The following is a 23,425-nucleotide window of genomic DNA, read 5'->3' as shown; positions in this document are numbered from 1 at the left end:
TAAAAAAAAAGTAGCTCATCACATTGCAAGACCAATGATACGGTTTGGGACCTAATGACAAGGCAAAAATGCACAGGGCCTAATTACACAAGTGACCTTTGTAGGAAACCTATACTGGAAGAATATGGAGGCTATCATTGTAAAACTCTTCTAGAAGTTCTTAATGCTGTTATGCTGATCCAATGGCTTTAATACTTTCTAAAGCACAAACCTAAACCAAATTTTAGGGGTCTTGGATGTTAGAACAGCGTTTATCAATCCTTTTAACATGGGGGAAACCTTGAAAAAAAACTTTCAGGTCTTCAGGGAACCCCTTCTATAATTACTATATCCACAACTCACAGTACATTAGCCTGGTGGTCAGTAGGAAGGATGTCTTACATTGCTAGCCAGTGTCAATCCTTTAGATAGCCAAAGATCATTGGTGGCATTTAAACTTATCTGAAAGGTTCAAATTGCTCATTGCTCAAGGAACCCCTAACAACATCTGGAGGGATCCTAGGGTTCCATGAAATCCTGGTAAGAAACAGTGAGTTATAGGCTGAGAAATATTTAAACCCGAAGGTAGGCAAAACATTAGCAGTGTCAGATCCCAATTTCTCCAATGACAAATTATTATTATTATTATTATTATTATGATTATTAATTTTTTAATTCTTAAAATTAAGTATTTATAAAGCGCCAACATATCAAGTATATTTTAAATCTAAACCATACCAAAACAGGTGTGTACAAGTTTGCTCACTTACTCCAAGGTCTGTCATAAAGAGAGACCAACCACACTGTGTGGGTTTGTTGCAAAATATGTTCACATTAGTCATTTGTCTAGGCTTTTACAAAACTTTGGATAATTTCATTTGCAAAACATAATATGAATAGTAATGAAGTAAAGGATCACAAGAGCACAATGTATTTGAGTACAGTGGTCACTAGAGGACAGGGTCACTGGAGGACGAGGTGCACAAAGATTCGCTAACGTATGGGGCCACTGAATCACAAGGGTTACTAAAACACACAGGGTGATTGGTTAACAGAAGTCATTGAAGCACAAAGGATTGGTAGAGTGTTACCCAAAAACAGGGGTCACTGAAGCACACATGTTCACTAGAAAATGGGGTCACTGAAGCACAGTAAATGTTACATATAATGGACTGTTAGGGATGCTTATTTCTCAACTTTTCGACTGTTAAATCCTAACTAAGGAGAGGAAGCTCTTTTTTAGGATCAATGTTGCCAGTGTTATATACTCCTCTATATGTGTCCAAGGACAGCTTAGAAAAATACACTAAAAAATTACTTTTTTTTCTGTTACATGTTACATGACAGTGAAGGAAATACGCCATATATTTTAAAAGAATTGTCACTCTAGATTTTCTTACAATTATTATGGTGTTTAAGAGATTGCAGATCAATCCCTTTTACTGTCACAGACAGCTGATCCCTTTTAGCACTTAATGATGAACATGTATGCCCTACCTGTTACAAAAAAATCTCGTCTTTAGTGAGCTACACTACATAATGCAAGTCCTATGCTGACTATCTACATGTAGACTGAAAATGTTGCCGATAAAAAGGGGGCAAAGAGTTCAACTTTTACCTCCCTCTCCCCTCCTGGTTGGTTGCTGGACTCTTTGAAGAGCCATGGGAGTATTCTCACTGCCTGAAAGTGGTTCTGTTCGCTTTGGCAATAATGGGACTGATGCTCTTTTTGCTTTGAGAAAAAGCGAAGGAACAATTTTAGCAAAATATTCCACTTTTCCTTAGAAGGCTCTTTGCATGCTTTAGGCACTTGACTTTGGTATGGGAAATTTAAAGAAATTTAGGGTTTAAAACATTGTTTCTCAACCAGGGTTCAGTTGGGTCTTAAGGTTTCCCCAGAGATTGCCACGGATGAGTGTGATATTCTTCCCAATGGCCAGCAATAGGCATTCTTTCTAATCACCCCCACATTAATGTACTGTGACCTGTTGATATAGTAATTATAAGAAGAGTGAGACCTGAAAGTTTTTTCAATGGTTCTCCAACATTATAAAGGTCCAAAAACACTGGTTAAAATATCACATTTGTATCATGGCCTTCTCTGCACAGCAGGTACAGCAAATTTGATTGCACAGGGATATGCTCAATTAGTCTGCTGTATTTGCTTTTCCCAGCCACAGGTTGGAGAAGGGATCAGACCAGTAACCATAACCCAAGTGCTGCAGAGAGGAATCAGGTCTCCTGCCCTTTCAGATAGGGCTGAGCTTGCAAATTTTTATAACTCTCAGAACCAGATAAACAAAATGCCAATCTTTTGGCAAGCAAAAAAAGGTTCTCATATAAATATATTTATTGTGTACTTAACCATTTTCATGGAGTTCAGCTTTGGAGTAAATACAGTTTTATTAGATAAGCAAATGTGCATTAAAATAGCCCTCCCACCTTCTGAAATGGAAACAGGTTAGATTTAGCAGTGCAATCAGAAAGTGTTGAAAATATTTTTTGTTTAGACTAAACGTTCTCATTCATTTGGCTTTTTTGCTATTAAATGAATATGTTGTAGGAGAAAGATACTTCCAATCTCTAAACTCTTATGTCACACAAGCACATCCCTTTCTGTCCTTTGCAGACTAGACTCAGGCCTCTGTAGGGAGATGAGGATAGAATGGGGAGGGGGGTGTAACGGATCCTTTGATGCTTTTCATCTTCTTTCCTTATTCAGGATTTATTACATTTCTTTCTTCTGGATTTTTTGATATGTTAATTCTCACAAATTGTGGAGTATTAAATGTGTGTCTTTTTATTACAGCTTTTATGAGCCGAGCAGAAGAACACAAAACATCTGAGAGCCGCCCCCACCCTTGTAATAACCTTTCCTCGCAGGCTCTTCCGCTGGCTGTAACAACACAATTAGTGGAACATTGGCCCGGCACCTTTCTCTCTCCTAGGAGAAATTCACAAGAGACGCAGCTGGCAATCGTGAGTGCAGTTTCCTTTTATGTGCAGGTAGGGTCTTGTGGAGCAGAGGTGCCCAACATTTTTCATGTTGCGGCCCCAAGTGTCAGAGTGCCTCTAGCTGACAGTTTGTCTTTGTAAATGGCACCTCAAAAAATAATTTTCTTTGTAGAACTGTAGATAGCGCTTGCCAGTGGTTTGGTTCCATGGCTTTCCAGGTTAGGGTAGTGGATTCGGATGACCTTCCAAATTGAAGGTCACCCTTGGTTGCTTCCAACGACAAATTCAGAGTGTTGGTATAGGAGGGTAAAGGTTAGACTTGCCTGCTATGAATGCATGTGCCAAGAGAAATACGAATCAAGGTTCGTAGACAGACTTCCAAAATTTGGCTTATCCTTGATAAAATGTATTGGTCACATTTTCCTAGAGGCATCTTTAATTTTTTTTTAAGGTCCAGACTGGAAACAGGAGACAAGACAAGATCTTCTCTGGTTACTGGTCTGCCAGGGGCCCCTTGAAATCCAGTTCTTTAGAGAGAACATCAAGGCTTGCCATTACTGCCCTCCTTCCAAAATTTGCCAGGCCTGCAGATCTTATTACCAATTTTGAATTACTGATGATCTCAACTCCTTACATGCATTAGATGATCTCAACTTCTTACAAGCCATTAGATAAAAAAGCAGCCAGGTCACTAGCATTTTTAGAATAAAAGGGCAGACGTTGCAGCCTACATAACAGAACTTTCCATTTAAGGGATAGCTCTAGTCCTACCAATAATATCTGTCACTACTACTAAAGTCTGTGGCCCCTAACAAGGACACAAGATTGGTGCTCTCTGGGCACCAGTCACAACACTCAAGTTGCATTTCCTAGATTTGCCCGCACCAGGTCTGAGATCATAAAAGGGGTTCTTTATAGGCTAAGAAAGGAGTGCCCAACAGGTGGATCGTGATCTACCGGTAGATTACAAAGGCAATGCGAGTAGATCGCAGAGCCCGGCCTTTTAATATAAACTCTACCGCGCACAGGAGTTATTAGGTCCAAGTTTTTATTGTCGGTAGATCATTTTGAGTTGGTCATTTTAAAAAAAGCCCGCCAGCCAAAAATAAAGTGTGGGCAACCCTGGGCTAAGACAGACCATCTCGAGAGTGACACACAACCCAGATGGCTGCTTGGAGTAAGGTTTACAGCTTATCCAAATTAATACCGGTTGACCTATACTATGATTCATCCAGCCAAACTAAATTATTTTGCTAAGATTTAGAAGTTTTTATTAAAAGTTCTACATCCTGAGCTTTTGGGTAACATTAAATATTACAGAATCCTATTAAATTTCATTACTTTCATTATATAGAAATTCCAAAAATTTATTGTGCAATCAAAACTGGATGGAATTGGTCGTAGAACAGTCACTGATCACCTTATTCAACCATTTAAACCTTATTTCCAGTTTCACTCTGTTATCACTTGCAAGACCTTAGAGTCCTTATCTCCTGATTTAGACACAAATATTTTCTTGTATGTGTAGATTCCTCCAAATATTCTTTATCTGAGCATAAATTGAGAAGCAATGGCTTGTCAGAGAGCAACTTCGCTTATTACATTGAAAAAACCCTACTGTCATTCAGCTGAGATTTGCTCCCTGGTGCAAAACCGGGAGCCCAGGGGCCACATTTAGCCTTTTGCACTTACTACATGGGCCTCAGGGTGCCTGTAGACAGTATTCTCTGTTTTTGTGCTTACTTAAACTACTAAAGGGATAATGTTCTGATATTCTTTAGGCTTGCTTGGCTTCTAGTGGTAAAATCTTTGGCCTATTTCATTTATACTATTTTACTTTTTCCATCTTGTGAAATGTGAAAGCATCAATTTGTAAAGGGGCTGATATCTAGTATTAACATGTAATGTGTCTCCAGGCATTGAATATCTCTTGAAGCATGTTCCCAATTTGCAACAACTTTTATAGCATGTTTGTAATCTTTGACCATCTCTAGTAGCATGAGCACAGTCCTTAACCATCTCTAGTAGCATGAGCACAGTCCTTAACCACCTCTAGTAGCATGAGCACAGTCTCTGACCATCTCTAGTAGCATGTCCACAGTCTGACCATCTCTAGCCATCTCTAGCAGCATGTCCAACAGTCTGAACATCTCTAGTAGCATGTCCACAGTCTGACCATCTCTAGTAGCATGTCAACAGTCTGACCATCTCTAGTAGCATGAGCACAGTCTCTGAATATCTCTAGTAGCATGAGCACAGTCTCTGACCATCTCTAGTAGCATGTCCACAGCCTGACTTTCTCTAGCAGCATGTCCACAGTCTGAACATCTCTAGCAGCATGTCTACAGTCTCTGACAATCTCTAGTAAAATGTCCACAGTCTGACCATCTCTAGTAGCATTTCTGCAGTCTCTGACCATCTCTAGTAGCATGAGCACAGTCTCTGAATATCTCTAGTAGCATGAGCACAGTCTCTGACCATCTCTAGTAGCATGTCCACAGTCTGACTTTCTCTAGCAGCATGTCCACAGTCTGAACATCTCTAGCAGCATGTCTGCAGTCTCTGACAATCTCTAGTAAAATGTCAACAGTCTGACCATCTCTAGTAGAATGGTTATACAGTAGTCTCTGATCATCTCTAGTAGTATGTCCACAATGTCTGACTATCTCTAGTAGAATGGTTATACAGTAGTATCTCTAGTAGAATGGTTATACAGTAGTCTCTGATCATCTCTAGTAGTATGTCCACAATGTCTGACTATCTCTAGTAGAATGGTTATACAGTAGTCTCTGATCATCTCTAGTAGTATGTCCACAATGTCTGACTATCTCTAGTAGAATGGTTATACAGCAGTCTCTGATCATCTACTGATGACTGTCTGCAGACCCTGACAACTTTCTGTAGCACTCTTTTGCACTTTGTAGCACTTTTTTTTCACATATTGTGAAGAGCTATGTCAGGGGAGCACTTGAGGCCCCCTGTATCAAGGAAGTTAACCACCACTACATTAGTTATTCTATATTATGCAGCATCAAACCCTTGTATATCCTAAATTTAAGTCAAATAGCCTATCACACCTGCTTTGTGCTGTGCCACTCTAAAATGAACACAGATTGCACGCCCTTTGGGCAGTGATGCTCCAGGCCCTGCTCATCTGGTCTATCTCCACAAGCAAGCATTTAACACGAGCTGACAATGGTATTTTCTCACCGGTGCTACATGTGCCTCTGCCTCCAGCACCTGTATGTACAAACTCTAATAAAGCCCATCAATTCAGCAGTAACTCGTGTAGTTGTCGAAATATGCCCCTTTGCGTTTTATTATAAACACAAATAAATGCCTAACGGAAAAATAATACTTTTTCGGTATGTAATCTGCATAATAAATGTTGTAATGTGTAAAGAATTAAATGTGTGAATTTGTTCTTTTGTCTATTGTTTTCAATTTTTTTCCAGAATATCAAAAAAATTAGCAAAAGAATGGTTTTGGAAACCTGGAGTGTGTGACTAAACAGTAGCCTCCAAAACAGCAGTGTGTCATTGTATATGGGGCCCTATGGAATATCCTAGAGAGAGAGCTTCTGGGTAAGGTCCAGAAACCATCTTCTGCAGCACGCGTGCTCCTCAATCCAGAACAGATTTCAGGCAGAATCCTGCATGTGGAGGCCAGAAACCATCTAATCACTAACACATGGCATTTGGCAGCAATAAGAATAAAGAGTTTTCTCTATCCAAGCTTGACAAGAATTGGCATTTCCACAATAAATATTACCTTGGATTTGCTGGGTACAGACCAGCTTATACCTTACGGAGCTATGGTCCAGAGATGTACGTCATTTGTCCATCTACAAGTATTTGCCCACTACCTCTTCCTTTATCGCCCAATTAAGCTTAGGAACAGTTTTGCTTCTTGTTGTTTTGTACTGCTTTATATTTTTTTTAATTGATTTTAAATGCTCTGCCTATCTCACACTGTCCCTTTAAGAAGACTTCTAATGTTTAACAAGGAAGGGGCTGTGTCTAACCTGGTCTGTTTATTTCTTTAGGTCACTAAACTTCAGTTTGCTGCTTGTAAAATATTTTGCACATCCAACAATTTGGGGTAACCAACAGAGACAGGTTACTTTATAAATGTACGTAAGTCTGGTAGGTTTTGGGGCCCAAGGAAATAGGGGATCCTAAATTGTGTTGGGGTCCCAACTCAAGGCCATTGCTTGTTGCGTTTAGAATAGAGAATGTCTGCCATGAAAAAGATCAGCACTAGGATTAGAACAGGCATTTTGCAGCACTCTAAATTATACCCAATGGACAAAAAAATGGCTGAAAAAATCAAGCAAATCTAAATCTAAAAAAATCAAAAATCTAATATTTTGTCTTTTCAGTCCCTAGACATGCTTGAAGTGTCCTTTATTAATTCATGTGAGCTGATAAGAAGCTAAGGAACACTACATAGATGGAACAATAAAACATTCTTCTCTATCTTGTGCAAGTTCCATTACCAAAAATGTATTATGTTATGGAAGTCCCTCCTGTGTGACCACCATGGCACCATCCTTAGATATGAGTATTGACAGAGAAATAAGCGTTGACATGAAAGGACAGGTGTGCTATTCGATCACCAGGTGAAAATACAGATACTAAACCAATGCAGCTACCTTAGATAGGTACATGCAATCTTCAATATATCAGATATTTGTGATTTAGATAGCCTTTAAGTGCTATTAGCCCTAATAATATATAGTGGTGATCCTGTGGCAAAGATGTATTAGGGTCCCTTAGGGATTTACCAGGTGCTACATGGGTCTCTTTCACCTAAATCTCTCTAAAAGTAAATGCTCCCTGCAAAATACTTTAACCTTTCCTTAAGAATTATAGCGGTTACAGAATGTTTCCGCTGTCCTTCCTGCCAGCTGCTACATCACTTTTTCTATAGTAAAGTAGCAGCCAGGGGAAGTGCGTCAGATACTAATAATTTTTCAAGCATCGTTGCGTATAGATCAAAGTTGGGACTTGCCATCTGCTTGAGAAGTAAACATTAAAGCTGAACTCCAGGTTCAGTAAAACCTTTTCTTTTTATTTGGGCCAGCCTCATACTGCAAAGGTTAAATGCTTATTTATGTCCAAGGGTGATGTATATCATACTGTGGGTGATGTAAATTATATATATATATATCTTGCACCCCACTCCCCTGGCAGCCAGTGCCTTCTCTCTCCCTGACCCAGGTGGGCACTTGTCTTCCTCCCCTTACAAAGCAGGACTATTGATCTTTCATATAAACTTTAGATCCCATTTCAAAATCCTTATTTATGGAGTTATGTTTAATATGGAAAGTGATTTTCAAGACGCTCAAAGGAGGGTATCAGTGTTAAACAAGAACAACCATCCCTAAAGAGGGGTGAAGACTTCAATACCATCTTGGATTGGGTCTGGATAAAGAGAACCACATGCAAAGACATTATTTGGTTTTATCCAAGTATTTCTCTCCTTACAATGCAGGGCTATTGGTCTTTCATTGTGGGGGATAATGTAATTGCCTGAAACCACAGATTATAGAACAGGCTGTGGAGGACTAGTAAAATAGAAGTGGAGTCTGTGGGTGAACATGGAATAAGGTAAAAGTATTAAATACATTTTGGAGGAAGCCCCATTGCTGATCCTGCAGTTTTGCATGGGGCTTATTATTAAACATTTTTGGGGGGATAACTGCATTGCTTTAAGACGTGCCACAAGTCACTTTCAAGATCTTCATGGTAAAAGTGGTGAGGTAGAGAGATTCAACAAGCATCCTGAATGTGTAGCACTCAGATAAAATGCCAAGCCTGACAAGAGAGATCCCCTGCCGCTCCCCTGTGTGTATTGCTCAGAACCATCAGAGTTGGGAATGCCAATTACTGTGGATCGTTAACACGAACTGTGGTCTCTAGAGAAAAGCATTGCTTTTCTTACTTGAGACCACAAAACTCAGCCGCACGCGGATCCCTTTGGTGATATGCCAGTGTCAGGTGCTTACAGAAAAAAGACAGAGCATCCAAGGTCATTACACAAAGTTCCTTTTCTTAGGTTTGAAACTATTGTTGAATTGTTGAAGTTATCTTGAGTTCATCCTCTTTCAAATTCCTGTGTATGATTCACTCCCTGTTATGCAAGACTAGGTATTACATTCACATCTAACACTGGAGAGTTTTTAACAACCCGAGGGAATGTCCGCTTCAGAGTTGCCTTTATGAATAGCAAGTAAGTCTAATTATGGGTGCAAATATTTTTTATTTTAGTCTACACAATTATAATATTGAAAAAATTGGTATTCACATTCACACCATTTTATATATATATATATATATATATATATATATATATATATATATATACACATCCCATTGGCTTCTCTCCCTAAAATCAAACCTGTTACCACCCAAGGTTTATCACCTCCTGGTCACCTTTTTTTCATAAACTGGTCCAGAAGAGAGACCCTGTCATATCCTTGCTTAACCACAAACCAGCCTCCGTGATGTTAACGTAATGTTCTGTCTCACGCTTCAGGCCCTGACTGATGCTAAAAAAAATGCATTGGTAAAACCTAGAAGCCTGCGATTTTTGGTTTTTCTGAGGTGCAAAAGAGTCTTTTGGACCATGACTCAAGGAAAATGCCCCACTTTGGGATTCCATACCTAATTTGAAGCTGTCTGGTCACCATGGATCCAAAGATTTCCAGAACCTAACCTATACCAACACCTCCTTGGCATTTGAGTTCACCTCCTTTGGTTCCCCCTATGATGTGATCGCCTTCTATGTATTCCTTCTCCTTTTGTACCCCACCTATCTTTATGGTCCCATTCTTTACCTGTCTTTTTTCCTTTCTCTTCTGGTGAAATGCATCTTAGTGGACTTTGTTCCCATTCTCTGTACCTATCATGGGGCTCCATGTTACCCAAACACCATATCTACCTCATTGACTTTTGTTTGTGGTTTACTACTTTAAATTTCTTGTTCTATTGTTCGTTGTTCTTTTATTGAAATTTCAATAAAAATGTAATTTAAAAAAAGTAAATCTATTAGCTATTTGAACTTCTAAAAGTACATGTCCTGCCTAAGAGTAGACAACTGAAACATAAAACCACATCATCCCTCTGCATGTTGTTCCCTTTAAACAATCCAGATCAAATCCAAGGTGATGTTGAAGCCTTCCACCATGTTTACGGATGGTTGTTCTTGTTTAACACAGGTGCTATCTTTTAAACCTCTTGCAAATCACTTTCCATATTAATCATTACTCCATATTATTGGTTTTGGAATGGGATCCCAAGTTTACATGGCTTTAATGACTTTTGCCGTATAGTGTAATATCGCGCAAATAGTGGTTCTTTTAATTTTACAATAAAATATTACAATCCAGGAGGCCTACTTTAATATCAATCTCATATAGAGAAAAAATATTACTGATTAGAGGAAGGTTATTTTCTTGATCTCCTACGAGAGTCTGTAGACGGAAAGTCGCCATGTACTTCATCTCTGGGAAGTATGGCACCGTTGGACAGGGTAGGGAGTGGTATAAGTTATTCTTATTTATGGAGTGCAGAAATGAAGTCCTCCCAGAAATTCCCCCAGTACACAATTTTGTTATACAAGAAGGCTGCTTGTTTAAAGAGTGAATTTAAAAGAATATAGGTTTTGCTCTATTGTAGAATTATTGCTCTTTTTGTCCTTTGTGGTAGCTGCCCTCTGAATTACCTAGCTCAATACTCCTATTACATTAGTAGTACATTTTAGGCTTTTATGTTGTCCCCTTTGTCCCTGATGTCCTAGACATTGGCCCCTGAGTGACTTATTGCAAACAGAACTCTCACTTGCCTCTATACTGAAATGGCCCAAATAAATACGAGGCCAACTGTTCATTGTACAAAAATTCCAACTCACAGTGGCACAGTACAATGATGATAAATATATGGAGTCATTAATCCCACATTAGCTGGATCGTGTGAACGAGTTCACTGCCAGAGATAGCATACTCTGTATGCAGCAACTTAAGGGACTGACAATAATAGCAACACTCTGTATCGGCTTAGTGAACAGCACAACAAAATGATATACACAGCAAGAGCCCGGCCTGGCTTGCAGGCCTCTCCCTATCTGCCGCTTTTTAAAAAGCAGGCAGTGAAAAACAAATAGCTTAAATTAGAGTACTTCTTCCTGCCTGTCATGAAATCTCCAGGTGCTTTCAAGCCCATTATCTCAGCCAGCAGCTCCAAAAAAATGAAATGGAAAAAAAAAATAAAACAGCCATGATAACAAGGACCAAGAATGGATCATACAGCTGCACAGGCCGGCTTGAATCATAGATATTTATCAAGAGTCAAACCAGACCGGATTGCAAAGGTCTGGAAAGGGAGGAGGAAGAAGAGGAGAAAAATTGCTGTCTTGAAAGGCTGCTAGCATTAGAGACTCTAAGGACCCTCCTATCAGTGTATTAATCAACTGATCAATCATTTTGATAGACATAAAGGTTTTCTCCCCTGGGATTGCGGTGTTGCACCATGCCAGAGTTCTGAGTACATTAAAGGACTGTGCTAAGAATTATCTGCATCTGGACACATAGCTGCACCACCCCTCCAGGGGAAAGATTGAGTTTTCACTGATGTTTGCGTGTAGGAGTTTATCAGGATTCTTTGAAGCTTCTAGTAATTTTCTCCATTTCACTGCATTGCATGGGTGCAATTTGTTGGGCTCCTAAATGGTTTTATAGGAAGACTCTTGACTGCTGGAAATTGGGTGAGACATTGTTGGTTGCGCTGGACATCATAAGCACATGACTGGTCAGGAATAAAGAAAAATATGTTTAGGGAGGAATACAGAAACTGTTTCACCTGTCAAAGGGTTCCTGTTCCACTCCATTCAGTCCTGAGATGGAAGCCTGGGCAGACGCCAAAGCCTGGCTGGTGACCTGACCTGGTTCTGTTAAGTAACACAGTCTGGGTATGTCTTTACTGCCAACCTGTGAATGGGCGGTGAGCTCATTCTTCTGTCCCCCTGATTTATGTCCCAGATTTTGTTAAATAAAAGTATGGCCTCTCCATGTTCATAAAAGGACATTGGCATCAGGCATCAAGACATCAAAGTCTAAAGTCTTGGTGTTTTTCGTGTATGAAGAAAAGTGAAGCTGCATACACATGTTCAGGTTTTGTCGCTGAAATCAATCACAAAAGGTCATAAAAGAATGACAGATGAACAATCGAGTTCTGTACACGCAGTGCATTCTGCTCCATGGAGAGGGAAGTGGGGAGAACGAGCCTGCTTTGCTCTTCTCCATTGGTCATTCCCCATCGGTCGTTCATGGATTCGTCAGGACAGATTTATGATTGACGTTGGGCAACCACTGTATCATGTCAGATTCTTGCCCAAGTCAAGCCCCACTGGGCAACAATCATCTGACGTGTGTACAAAGCCTAAGGATGAACTTCATCAAGCCCTCATGGATTAACAGAAGTGTTTTAATGGCTGTCAAATTGTTCTACTATAGGGGAAAATGAAACACAAAAAAATATTTTGGCAGCCATTGCACCTCAATAGCCCCCATCCAAACATATGTGGTATGGGGATAATGCAGCATGACCGCCAGTAACACTGCTCTTGCAGCATAAGTGATTGATGCAGTTCTTTCCTATTCTACTCCATCTATGACTAATACCAAGCCTTTAGATTCAGATGCCATTGTCCTTGGATGAACATGGAGAGGCCATACTTTTATAACGGAGAGACCTACTACTCGGTAGAACTTGGCAAAGGTCAAATCAACATGCCGAGTGTCACCATTTGCGGCTCATGTAAATATAATGCAACTGATTCAGTAAAGCTTTCATCAACCTTCAGTAATGGCATGCATAAAGCATACATTTGTTTACTTTATCATTCAGAAATGTACAATATATCATATGATTTTAGGGTAAGTTGTTCACCTGTGTTCAGTTTATATTTTGAATGCACCTCAAAAACAGGTCTTCACAATCCCATTTACCTATATGTAGCAGTGCTTATGGAAGTTCAGAGGCTGCAATTGACCTGCTTTGCATTGCGCTTCTTTAAATGCTGCATGCACAGGTACATTCTAACTGCTAGCAGTGGAGGTCAAAGTAGACTTTTCTAGTTAATTGCTGTTTGCCATTCAAACATATCAATTTGCGTATGAATAGCTATTCAAACACAAATGTATTTGAATGGCAAATGCAGCATTTAAAAACAATGCCTGTAGACACCTAAATTAAATATGTTTGTAGACTTACAGACCCATAGCCCAGCCTTTGGAATATTAAAACTAAATTCTAGGCACAATTTGACTTAAATAAGAGGAAATAATCTATTTCTGTTCTTAAAAATCTTTTGCAACCCTATTTGTCACCTTGTAAAGTTGTGGTGATATCATCACTGATCTGCATTGTGCAGAAATCAGAGCTTTGGAAGAAACCCAAGAAGTCCACTTACTACATGCTGCTAAAGAATGGTACAGAGGGTCAAATAAAACACCAATCACACGGCACAAAGAGAGACACCAAGAATGACCAAGAAAATGCACAGCAGCAAAGTTTTCACACTGAATTACTACACAAGTCTGGAAAAATACACAAAATACACCAAGATTTGATTAGGAATTTACCGTCCTCTTGTATATTGGACAATAAATCTCCAATTTAATAAGGCAAATCATGGAAGAGAAAAATACAAATTTAGGAAATCAAATCATACAGTACGATCTAGAAGCCATCGGGAAAGTTTAGGGAGAGGTCAGTTAGCTGCTTTTCATGCTGCGTTTATTCAAGTTAAATGCTATTGAACAATTTAATAGCCCAGAACTGGCATGTGCCCTGGCCTTGTCAAAGTGTATATGGAAGTTTATTTTTTTATATGCTCCATATGACAGGGCCAGGGTGACTTCAATTTGTTAACATTGTACCACATTTCTTACAGGCCTGCTTGCAGCTGGAGTCCAGGCAAAAAAAATACAAAGAATAAAAAATACAAATACCAAGTGTACGGACATTGTTTTCAAATTAAATTTAAATTCAATCAAAAAATTCCTAAAAAATGCAGCTCTAATTAAAAAAAAAAAAAACAATGATCATTCTATGAAAGTCTGAAACTTGCAATTACGGCATAACAACTGTCTCCCATTTGTGCTATTGCTTTGTTTACCCAGTCATGTACCCCTAGCTGAGACTCCAAGCTACTATTCTAACAGTTTCTGTATTGACATAGTCCACCCTTATCATTATTAGAAACCCAGTTCATAGAAATGAAGTGCAGCCAATACTAGTTAAAGTGCATGTAGACAAGAAATGATTGAAAAGGCCTAAAGTACATTCTAAATCAATATTTGCTAGTTGTTGATGATTGTCTTGATAGTTGCTAGTTGAAATGTTAAGGAGTACTCCCATTGGCCTGGTGAATATTGGAGAGCAGAATTATACTTCTGCTAGTCAATGGGTGGATTGTAGTAAACAGGTTAACTATCAATATCAGGGATATATTAATTGTTTACCTCTTTGATCCGGGAAACCTACAACAGATCTGGTCCGGAATTAAAAACATCTGCCAATTAATAGCAAGTGATTTTTAAGAAATCCATTCCAGGTTTGCTGAATCACCCACGTTCTCCAAGGATAGCCTAACCTGACCAGTCTTGGAAAGCTTTAAAAAATCGGCCCACTGTCAACAATAGTAGAATAGAGGCACTAATAGACTCAAATAAAAAAAGCAAAACAAAATATGAAAAAAGTTTACTGTGACAACAGTGGGGTGCCTGGGGTCTTGTGTAAGTGGCATTTCAGCAAAGCCTTCTTCTGAAAAGCAGACAATTGTGTTAAAAGGGCTTTGATCTTGAGATATGTTTTTTTTTACATACCCTTCACCCTCCATTACTCTACCAAAGATCTTTAGTGCCCATGGCACTCTGCCTACCTACAAGAAGGCAATCGCTGCTAATGTTGTCCGTACAGAAGCATCTAGGGACGATCAGACAAAACATAAAAGAAGACAATAACATGTGTAACCTATCGTGTATATTTTGTTGTTGCTTTCTCATGCCAGTAACAAACCTGGAGTTGCCTTTTGGTAAACAGTGGCCTATTTCCAGATATCAGCACGTTTGGGCTAGAGATGTCCTCATTGTTCAGGCTCTCATGGATTCGGGTTGATGTATTGTTGACCAGATTGGATGATCCATCACGTTTTGTGATGTAAACACCAACTATACTGTGACACGTGCAAAACCCTTTTGCTGCACAGCCGCAGTCTAAGGTCAGCGGGGAAAGAATTAGGTTTTTGGCAGGATGAGTGATATATGAGATTTGTGCCCCCACTCACAAGACCAGAAAATACATTTCTTCCAGAATAATCAATATCCTGAATGAGGCAGGAGAGCACATTTAATGATTTAAACCCACAGATGGAGAAACAAAAAGGTTCAACAAACCTGGGCCTGGAAATGTATCAGGAGGTCTGCTGGAAGTACATATGTATTTATATTCTTCTACAGCAGTGCCCTCTGGTAGTGTTGATGAGTCACTGTGGGTTGGCAAAGAACAAGCTGGCTGACACATACATCTGGCATTCACTGCACAGCCCGGGGTGACCACTGGGCAAGCCGGCTAGAAAGTCTATTACATGTATGTACATCAAAAGAGTTTGCAGCAGACTTCATCCTTAAAACAAATCTTTGTAATGTGCAACCAGCAAAATACTGAAAAGCAAAATGCGTAATTTTTTTTTTTATTTTTGACACTTTAATCATCTGTAAAAAAACATCAGCTATTTTAGTGCTTTTTTATTTAAAGCCCAAGTGAATGTTCAGTTTTAATCAGCTAAATAAATTCCAGGTGCATCAAACAGAAGGTGAGTGATGACTTGCAGTTTGTTTTGATTGGAAAGCAGCCACAGCAGTGTATAAAAGCCTATTTCTTGCCAGCATGCTGCACAGAGGGGCCTTTGCTTACTTTTTAGAAACAACGGGCTCTCTGTAGAGGTCTGACATGCCTAGTCAGAAATAGAATTTCCTAAGAGGGTCTGAGCTTTGCTAAATGCAGAGCTTTAAATCTAACATAGAAGGTAGCATGGCATGCTGGCGGGGGGACAAGTTTTTCTTCTCAGGCTGTCACTGCTTTCTAACTTAAGCTACATACACACTTCCAATTATTATCGTTGGAAAACGAACGACGAACGTTCATGCACGATATATATGAACGATCGTATAGCACCGATCCTGCACATAGAGTTAACGACACGATCGTTCGTAGATATTGTACACACAATAGATACGATCGTTTGAACGATAGAGGAACTATGTGCACGACAGGAAAGTGAACGGACGTTCGTTCATCACGCATGCTCTGAACATGGACGATCAACGAACGACCGTACACACGAACGATGTCCAACGATCGTCGTCCAATCCGATCCGTCGGTCCGGTCGTTCGTTTCCAGCGACTTTCCTCGTTCGTCGGCGTCGTTGGTTACTTTTTTACGAACGATTTTTTGCCCAATCGATCGTTCGTCGTTCGATTGGAACGATAAAAATTGGAAGTGTGTACGCACCTTAAGATGTAGCTGAATGTTCATTTGTGTTATTTAATGCAGTCCTGATATGCCCAGTACAGAACTAAGGCTGGGTGAGGGAGGGCAGGTCCAATTAGCCAATAGGACCCTGTTCTTGTGCACATGATGAGAAGTAACAGAAGGTGAGAGAAGACGGATGACCTCAATTTAATGTCCAGTTAAAGATTAGACAGATGCATCCAACGGTTGGCCTCTATGCAGAACTGACCTGGTCCCCCCCCCCTCCCCATCGAACTGACTTGGGCTCCCCGTGGGTGGGATCTGTTGGCTGATGAGGGTCCAGGTCCCTCCTCAATGGCCTTGAGGTTCAGGCTCCATAACAGAGCTGTATAAGATCATTTATGTTTGGCATCTACATAGAACAATTATTTTTTCTGAGTGGCGACATACTGGGCAGTAATTTCCAGAGTACAACAAATCCATTCAGGTTAGTCCAACATGTCTGAACTCACAGCACTAATATTGTCACTTTGTAATATTACTTTAGAATGGACAGACTTAATAGCAGCTTCATGCTTCATCTAATTGGTAAAGTGCTGCACATTCAAATTTTCGTTTCCTTTAAAAAAAATCCATTTTGAAGTTCGTCTGGGCAATTTTAACTTAGAACATGATAAAAAAATGTACAAGCAAAAATTATGCAGTGTGTAAGAACAGAACCATGAGATGACTTCTACTGCCACACTTAAAGTGACCCTTTGTTCCTTGATTTGTATGCTGAAAAGCTTTCTTCAGTACCTGCTGAGCCACTACCTGGAGCAAACCTGTGCATAGCAGGGATCAGGACTGCTAATATGCACATTCTTGTTCCAGGTCAAAGACCCACCAGATCGTTAAATGACATCCGTTAAGTGTAGACCCTTGGGGGTTTCTTGCTTTAGGATCTAATTATGGTGATTGTAGCCATACCAGTGCACTTGCAGCAGACACAGAGCTATGTACTGTTAATGATATTTTTTGTCTTTGCACTAATACTACAACTTTCCAGACAAGCTTTCATGGGTCACCACCTTTTTTGTTCCCTGGTCCAAGCAGAACTGACTCACAAAGGTTTATCAGAGTTTGGAAAAACAATTATATTGCTATATAGTTAGGTTGAAAAAAAAAGTCCATCATGTTCAACCACTAGGGAGATAAACATATCCCAGATATAAAACCCTATGGACATCGTTGATCCAGAGGAAGGCAAAAAATCCTGGTATAATTTGCTCCAACAAGAAAAAAAATTCCTTCCTGATCCCGTGAGGCAATCGAAAGTTCCCTGGATCAACAGTCTCTGTTTTCTTTACTATAAATCTTTAATACTGTATATCTGAATAATGTATATATGTTATCCTAGGGTACCTTCTACAGCATGATTAGAAAACATTGTCTCATATAATAATACATTTTTACTTTACAAGAAAAGTAATGAGCCATATTGCCTATTCAGCCAAAAAAACTTCCATGGTCAGGATCGAATGTTGGATGAGTAGTCCTAGTTTGTAGGTGGCATTCCAACTCATCCCAAAGCGGTTTAATGAAGTTGAGGTTAGGGCTGATTTATTGAAGCTCTCCAAGACTGGAAAAGATATAGTATCATGGATGAATGTATTTGATTCAGCAAATCTGGAATAGATTTATTTAAAAAATAATTTCCTGTTAAATTCCAAGTTTGCTCGATCATCCAGGTTCTCCCATGATAGTCTATCTTCTGCAGTTTTGAAGAGCTTTAATAAATGAGACCCTTTGTGTAGGCCACTCAAGTTCCTTCACACCAAACGCATTAACCCATGTCTTTATGGAACAGGGGGACATTCATCCTGGAACATACAAAGGTCTTCCCTAATTGTTCTTCCCAATGTTGTGGACAATTATCTGAAATGTCTTTGTATGGTGGCATAAGCAGTGGCCTTTACCAAATACAGAGGAACTCATTTGGAGGGGTATCTACAAACCCGTGGAAAAAAGGTAAATGTGATGATTAAATGTCCACCCTTTTTGGGCTATATTGCGTTGAAAATTTGGGAACGATAAGGAACACAAAAGCTATACAACCCTCGTAAACCAGTGACCATCCGTTCTAATCTGCTAGAGCTAAAAATCTTCACTATGGACATCAGCCCAATAAATCTTATTTATAATGCCCTCTTGCTCCGTGGCCCAGTCCCCCTGCCTGGACCAATTTAGCCATTTTCTGGTTATCTAACTTGAAAAAAGGGTCATTCCGGCCGTAGGCAGTTGGCAGATTTACAAAAGTCTGTAATATAAAAATATATGTTTATATATCATAATCATTTGTTGTGATACAGAAAGAAGCTGTTGGAAGAAGAGCAGATGATGTGCAGCTGGCTTATATTAGTAGCAGTTTATAAAATAAATATGTCACAGGCACTTACCGACACGTAGAGATGACAGCAGCGGGGCCCCGGGGGAGGTGAGACTCAGGAGCAGTAGGAGGAGCGGAGCTCCCAGCTCAGGCTGCAGCATCTTTTTCTACTCCTCATGGAGACGGATCGAGGCGCAGCCACGCTGACACCACCTGTGGGGGAAAAGAAAGAACTTGTAAGGACAAATAGCAGTGCCATCCCAAAGGAAATCTAAGAGACGAAGAACAGTAAAGACAATTGGGGAAAAAAATGTATTTCCCTCAATGACCAATCAAAATCTTTCTTTTTTTTTTGTTTAATGCAGGTTAAATAGACAGACAGAGAAGATGGCCAACATATATAGTAAGCCCTATTACACAAGAGTAAATCTGCTGCCAATGTTAGTGTCATCCAACTGGTCCATTAATATTCATCAGTCCGAAATGATGGCACACACATGTATGATATTCTGCTCCTGCGATTATTGGGGTGGGAATGAGATTACTACAGGACCATGAAGAGGCTTCATTAATATTGCCCCTGATCAGATTTGCTCCAACACAAGATACAACTGTGTGCTTTCGATTGACAATTTCCAACACATCCAATCTGTCCTGGTCCAGGACCGAAAAATAGGTTGCTTATAATTAGTCTGATTCTGAATTAATTTTCTATTCCATTGGGGATCTGATCATTTTAACAGATTGGTTGTGCAGGTTTAGCATGTTAAAAGTTGTTTATGACCTAATATGACCTGAATGGGTTTTGTGGTGGTGAGCTTTGATATTTGTTTAATGTAGTGCTAAGGATTTGGATGTTGACCTTCAAGGCTATTGCAATCTGATGAGTTTTCCTCTCCTTATCTGGAAATTTCAGGCAGTTGTTAGGCTGCGTACACACGTTCAATAATTATCGTTGGAAACAAACGACTACTGACCGTTCGTCCGTTAATCGTTAACAAAAAAAGTGCACAACAACTGGCCAAGGATGTCGAAGAACGAGCAAAGTCACTGAAAACGAACGACCGTCCTGACGGATCTGATTGGGTGACGATCTTTTGCTATCTATTGTGTGTACGGTCGTTCAGTGATCGTCGATTGTTCTGTGGTACACTTTCTCCTGTACACGTCACTTCCTGCATCGATCTTATTTAGTGTGTGTACAATATTGGCGTATTATATTTGAACAATCGTATCGTTACAGCATGTACAGAATTCTGAACAATATGATTGTTCAAAATAATCGTGCATAATCGTTAATAGGTCATAAATCGTTTGTTTTCTAACAATAATTATTGCACATGTGTACGTAGCCTTGGCATGCCAGTGTTTGTGCTGATGTTTACAGTGTTACAGTATCAGTTTTTTTCAACCATTTTAACAAGAGGATACACTTGAAAGAACTTTCAGGTCTTCGGGAAACCCATAGCATAATCACTCCAGTGATACTAATTTGATACTGATTTGCTATTAGTATGTTTTCAGTCCTGGACATGATCAATTCCAGGTTTGCTGAATCACCCAGGTTCTCATAAGATCTATCATAAGTCTATCTTCTCCAGTCTTGGAAAGCTTTAATTAATTAAATCCAGTGTCCAATGGACCAGAGTGGAAGCAGAAAGAAATTAATGCATCTGTGGAGGTCTGCATTAGGAAGTTGTTATTTGTAAATAATTATGATGTTGCAGTTTAGTGGGAACCAAAATGACCTATAGCCTTTTCAGTCTAGAAAACCTGGTCTGACTTTTGTTTTTGCATCAATCTGCCATCCTACACTTGCCTATTATTGACCAAGAGCTTCTATTCAGTCATAATGATTGGTAGATAATTACAGAATGTTACATATTTCTTTAATTGATTTTAGGAAAAGCAACATTGTATTATTCTCTAATTATTTGTAGATAAAGGAAATGGCACAATACCAATATTAAAGCCGATGACAACCACAAAGTGACCCTGCACATTGAGAAAAGGATCCGCGTCTTGCGTGTAAAGATATGTGACGTGTAAAGGACAGCTTGAATTCTTGTGCAGCCAAAGTGTTTCAAGTAAAACTATGTGACACCCCATTCAGGGACGAGTGACGGGATAACAATTGGCCTTGTGAAGGAACATGTAGATAGATGACATGATGAAGGTATACTCACTTCTAGGGGGAGGAATAATACATGCCGGGAGAAAGACAGTCTAATCGCCATCAGCAAGGCGGTACACCAGACAGAGCCGATACAATCTACACAGGGTGACACATTGACAAGCCATAGAGTAGCTGTGACTGGCACACAAACGTATTCGAGAATCCGCCCGCCTGCATTCTCTAGAAGGTGCTGAGAGATAGAAACCATTGGTGATTGAAGCAAGGAGGAAGATGGCCCTTTTCTATTATTTCATAGAGAAAGCAGACTGTAGCTTCACAGCCAATGTAGAGACAATATATGTTATACATTGCAATCTCTATTGTGAATAAAAATTCCAGATACTTATGAAGAATTGCCAATCCTTTTTTTTTAATATGATTTACCACATTTAATAAATGCACATATGGCCTACCTTGGTAGAATTATGGTTGTGGTCAAGATTGGCTCAACTGTTGTTTGTTTTAGAAGAGGCAGGGAATAATTTGACAGGGACAGGGCAGAAATTAAAGCTAAAAGTCATTTTCAGAGTGACATGGACCATGAGATGGCAGGAAGAATGCTGAAAGTAAAGCCAGAGCAGAAGCTAGAGGCTGAAGGGGTAAAATAGATTTTAGGGGGTAGTCTGGACCTGGGATCTTGAAGCTGAAAGATCAAAGGGGAATGTGTAACTCTGTTTGAAAGACAAGGTAGAACTGAGAAACCAAAGGGCCACTTGGACTCACAGCATGGTCATCAGAAGGCAATTGTTACTTGTAACTGACATAGAAACACCCGCTTAAACTTGGCCACGTTCCCATTTCTGCACTGGTAACCCAGACATGGTCCCCAAAAGAAATTTGTAGGCTCAACTTTCTTTAAAAAGTTTCCAGTGATGGATGCAAATTACATCATAGTCTTCTAGTGGTTTGTGGGGCACCAGGATTTGTATGGTGGGGTTGGAGCGATTGTTTGGAGAATCCAAAGAATTGTCAGAGTCGTTCCTCTGCAACTTATCTTTGCACAACTTCTCTCCAAGTATAAGGGGATATAGGGGAGATTAGATTAAAGGAATTGTTGTGGGGGTGTTGGAAAGAAACAAGAAACAATGGAAGGAAAACAAAGGAGAAGAGTTTAGGCTAGGAGAAGGAGAAAAAAAAGACACATGGAAAATAAAAAAAAGAATATAGGGGATTTAGGAAGAGACTATAAAGGCTTAAGAGCCCGGGAGTCAGCTGTTGATTAGATGGATAATAAAAAGTTTGGTAATGATGGAATATCATGAATATATCCAAGGTTGACAAACTTGCTGCCATTTCAAAAGTTTTTCAAAAGGTTGCTACTCTTTTAACTAATAAGTAAAGATGGTGCTCAGTGCACCAATAAAGGGGAGCATCTTCATTAAAAATGTTCTTCAATGCTTGATGAATGCCTATAGCTTAAAGCCTAATTCCAAGAAAAAAATGTCCCCTGTTTTTGGTTGGGGGGGGCTTTTACATCCCACAGGCCCCTCTTCTGTGCTTCTTGCATTCTCTTCTTTTATGCATTCCATTCGACAATTGCAGGCCCTGCATTGTTGATAAGTCCACTGAGGGGTCACCCAAAACCCAGAGGGTTGGAGGGAGGATTCCTTGGGAGGGGAGGAGGGAAACTGTAAAAAATGTACCTACTCCCAGACCAAAAAGAGCATTTAACCTTTGCAATGTGTGGGATGCCAGACTACAAGGATAGTTTTTAATTATCCCTGGAGTTCAGATCTTATATTGGATTAGATTGTATTTTTTACTTTCTAATCTTCGGTGAATAAACATTATTTCCAATACATTTTCATATTTGCATTTTCCCCCTTATAACAATTGTATTAAATATGCATACAAAGTGTTGCAAATTAGCATTTGTTGGTTGCCCTAGATAAAAGTACGTTATTCGCTTATAATGCTTATGGCTATTTGGTATTTAATTAAAAAATGTTTTTTTAAATATATATAATTTTTTTGATATGCAGGAAAGAGTTAGAACTTTTGTCAGGTTATTATTGCATATTGAGCTGGATTTTCCCAATCCCTGTGGTAGCAGAACAATGTTTGAGAGGTAAAAGTATCAGTGGCATAGTAAGAAGAGTTTTTAAAGCTCCGTACAGATGTCAGATATCTGTCACTGGAAACAATTTTTCGTAATCGTTTTAAGACCATTCTGTCCTATGGAGAGAGGATAATGGACGACGAGAGAGGGACACCCAGTTGTGCTTTCCTGTATTGGAAAGTACAGTGGTTGTCCCAACACGGTCTTTCATCAATCCTACAGGGCATATTGAAAAATAATCTTGGGAGACTAAACACCGGCTAACTTTTCACCTTAGATGATCTGTTCAGGCAACAATCATGTAGCATGTGTACATAACTTAATTCTTCTCCAGTCTTCTGAATATTAG

The 23,425-nt window shown here is 39.5% G+C and overlaps 1 protein-coding gene across 1 annotated transcript in view; it reads right to left on the bottom strand.

Moving 5' to 3' along the window:
- The window catches only part of GRIK5 (glutamate ionotropic receptor kainate type subunit 5), a 196,543-nt gene that overhangs the window by 99,801 nt on the left and 73,317 nt on the right, over window positions 1-23,425 (bottom strand). The window contains exon 2 of the mRNA XM_072426795.1: window positions 18,912-19,054. Coding sequence (XP_072282896.1) covers window positions 18,912-19,002 — 91 coding nt within the window. The 5' untranslated portion in view covers window positions 19,003-19,054. The remainder of the gene's footprint in view (window positions 1-18,911; window positions 19,055-23,425) is intronic.

This window comes from Pyxicephalus adspersus, chromosome 11 (genome assembly GCF_032062135.1).
Source record: "Pyxicephalus adspersus chromosome 11, UCB_Pads_2.0, whole genome shotgun sequence".
NCBI lineage: Eukaryota > Metazoa > Chordata > Amphibia > Anura > Pyxicephalidae > Pyxicephalus > Pyxicephalus adspersus.
This window is presented reverse-complemented; position numbering and strand designations above follow the sequence as displayed.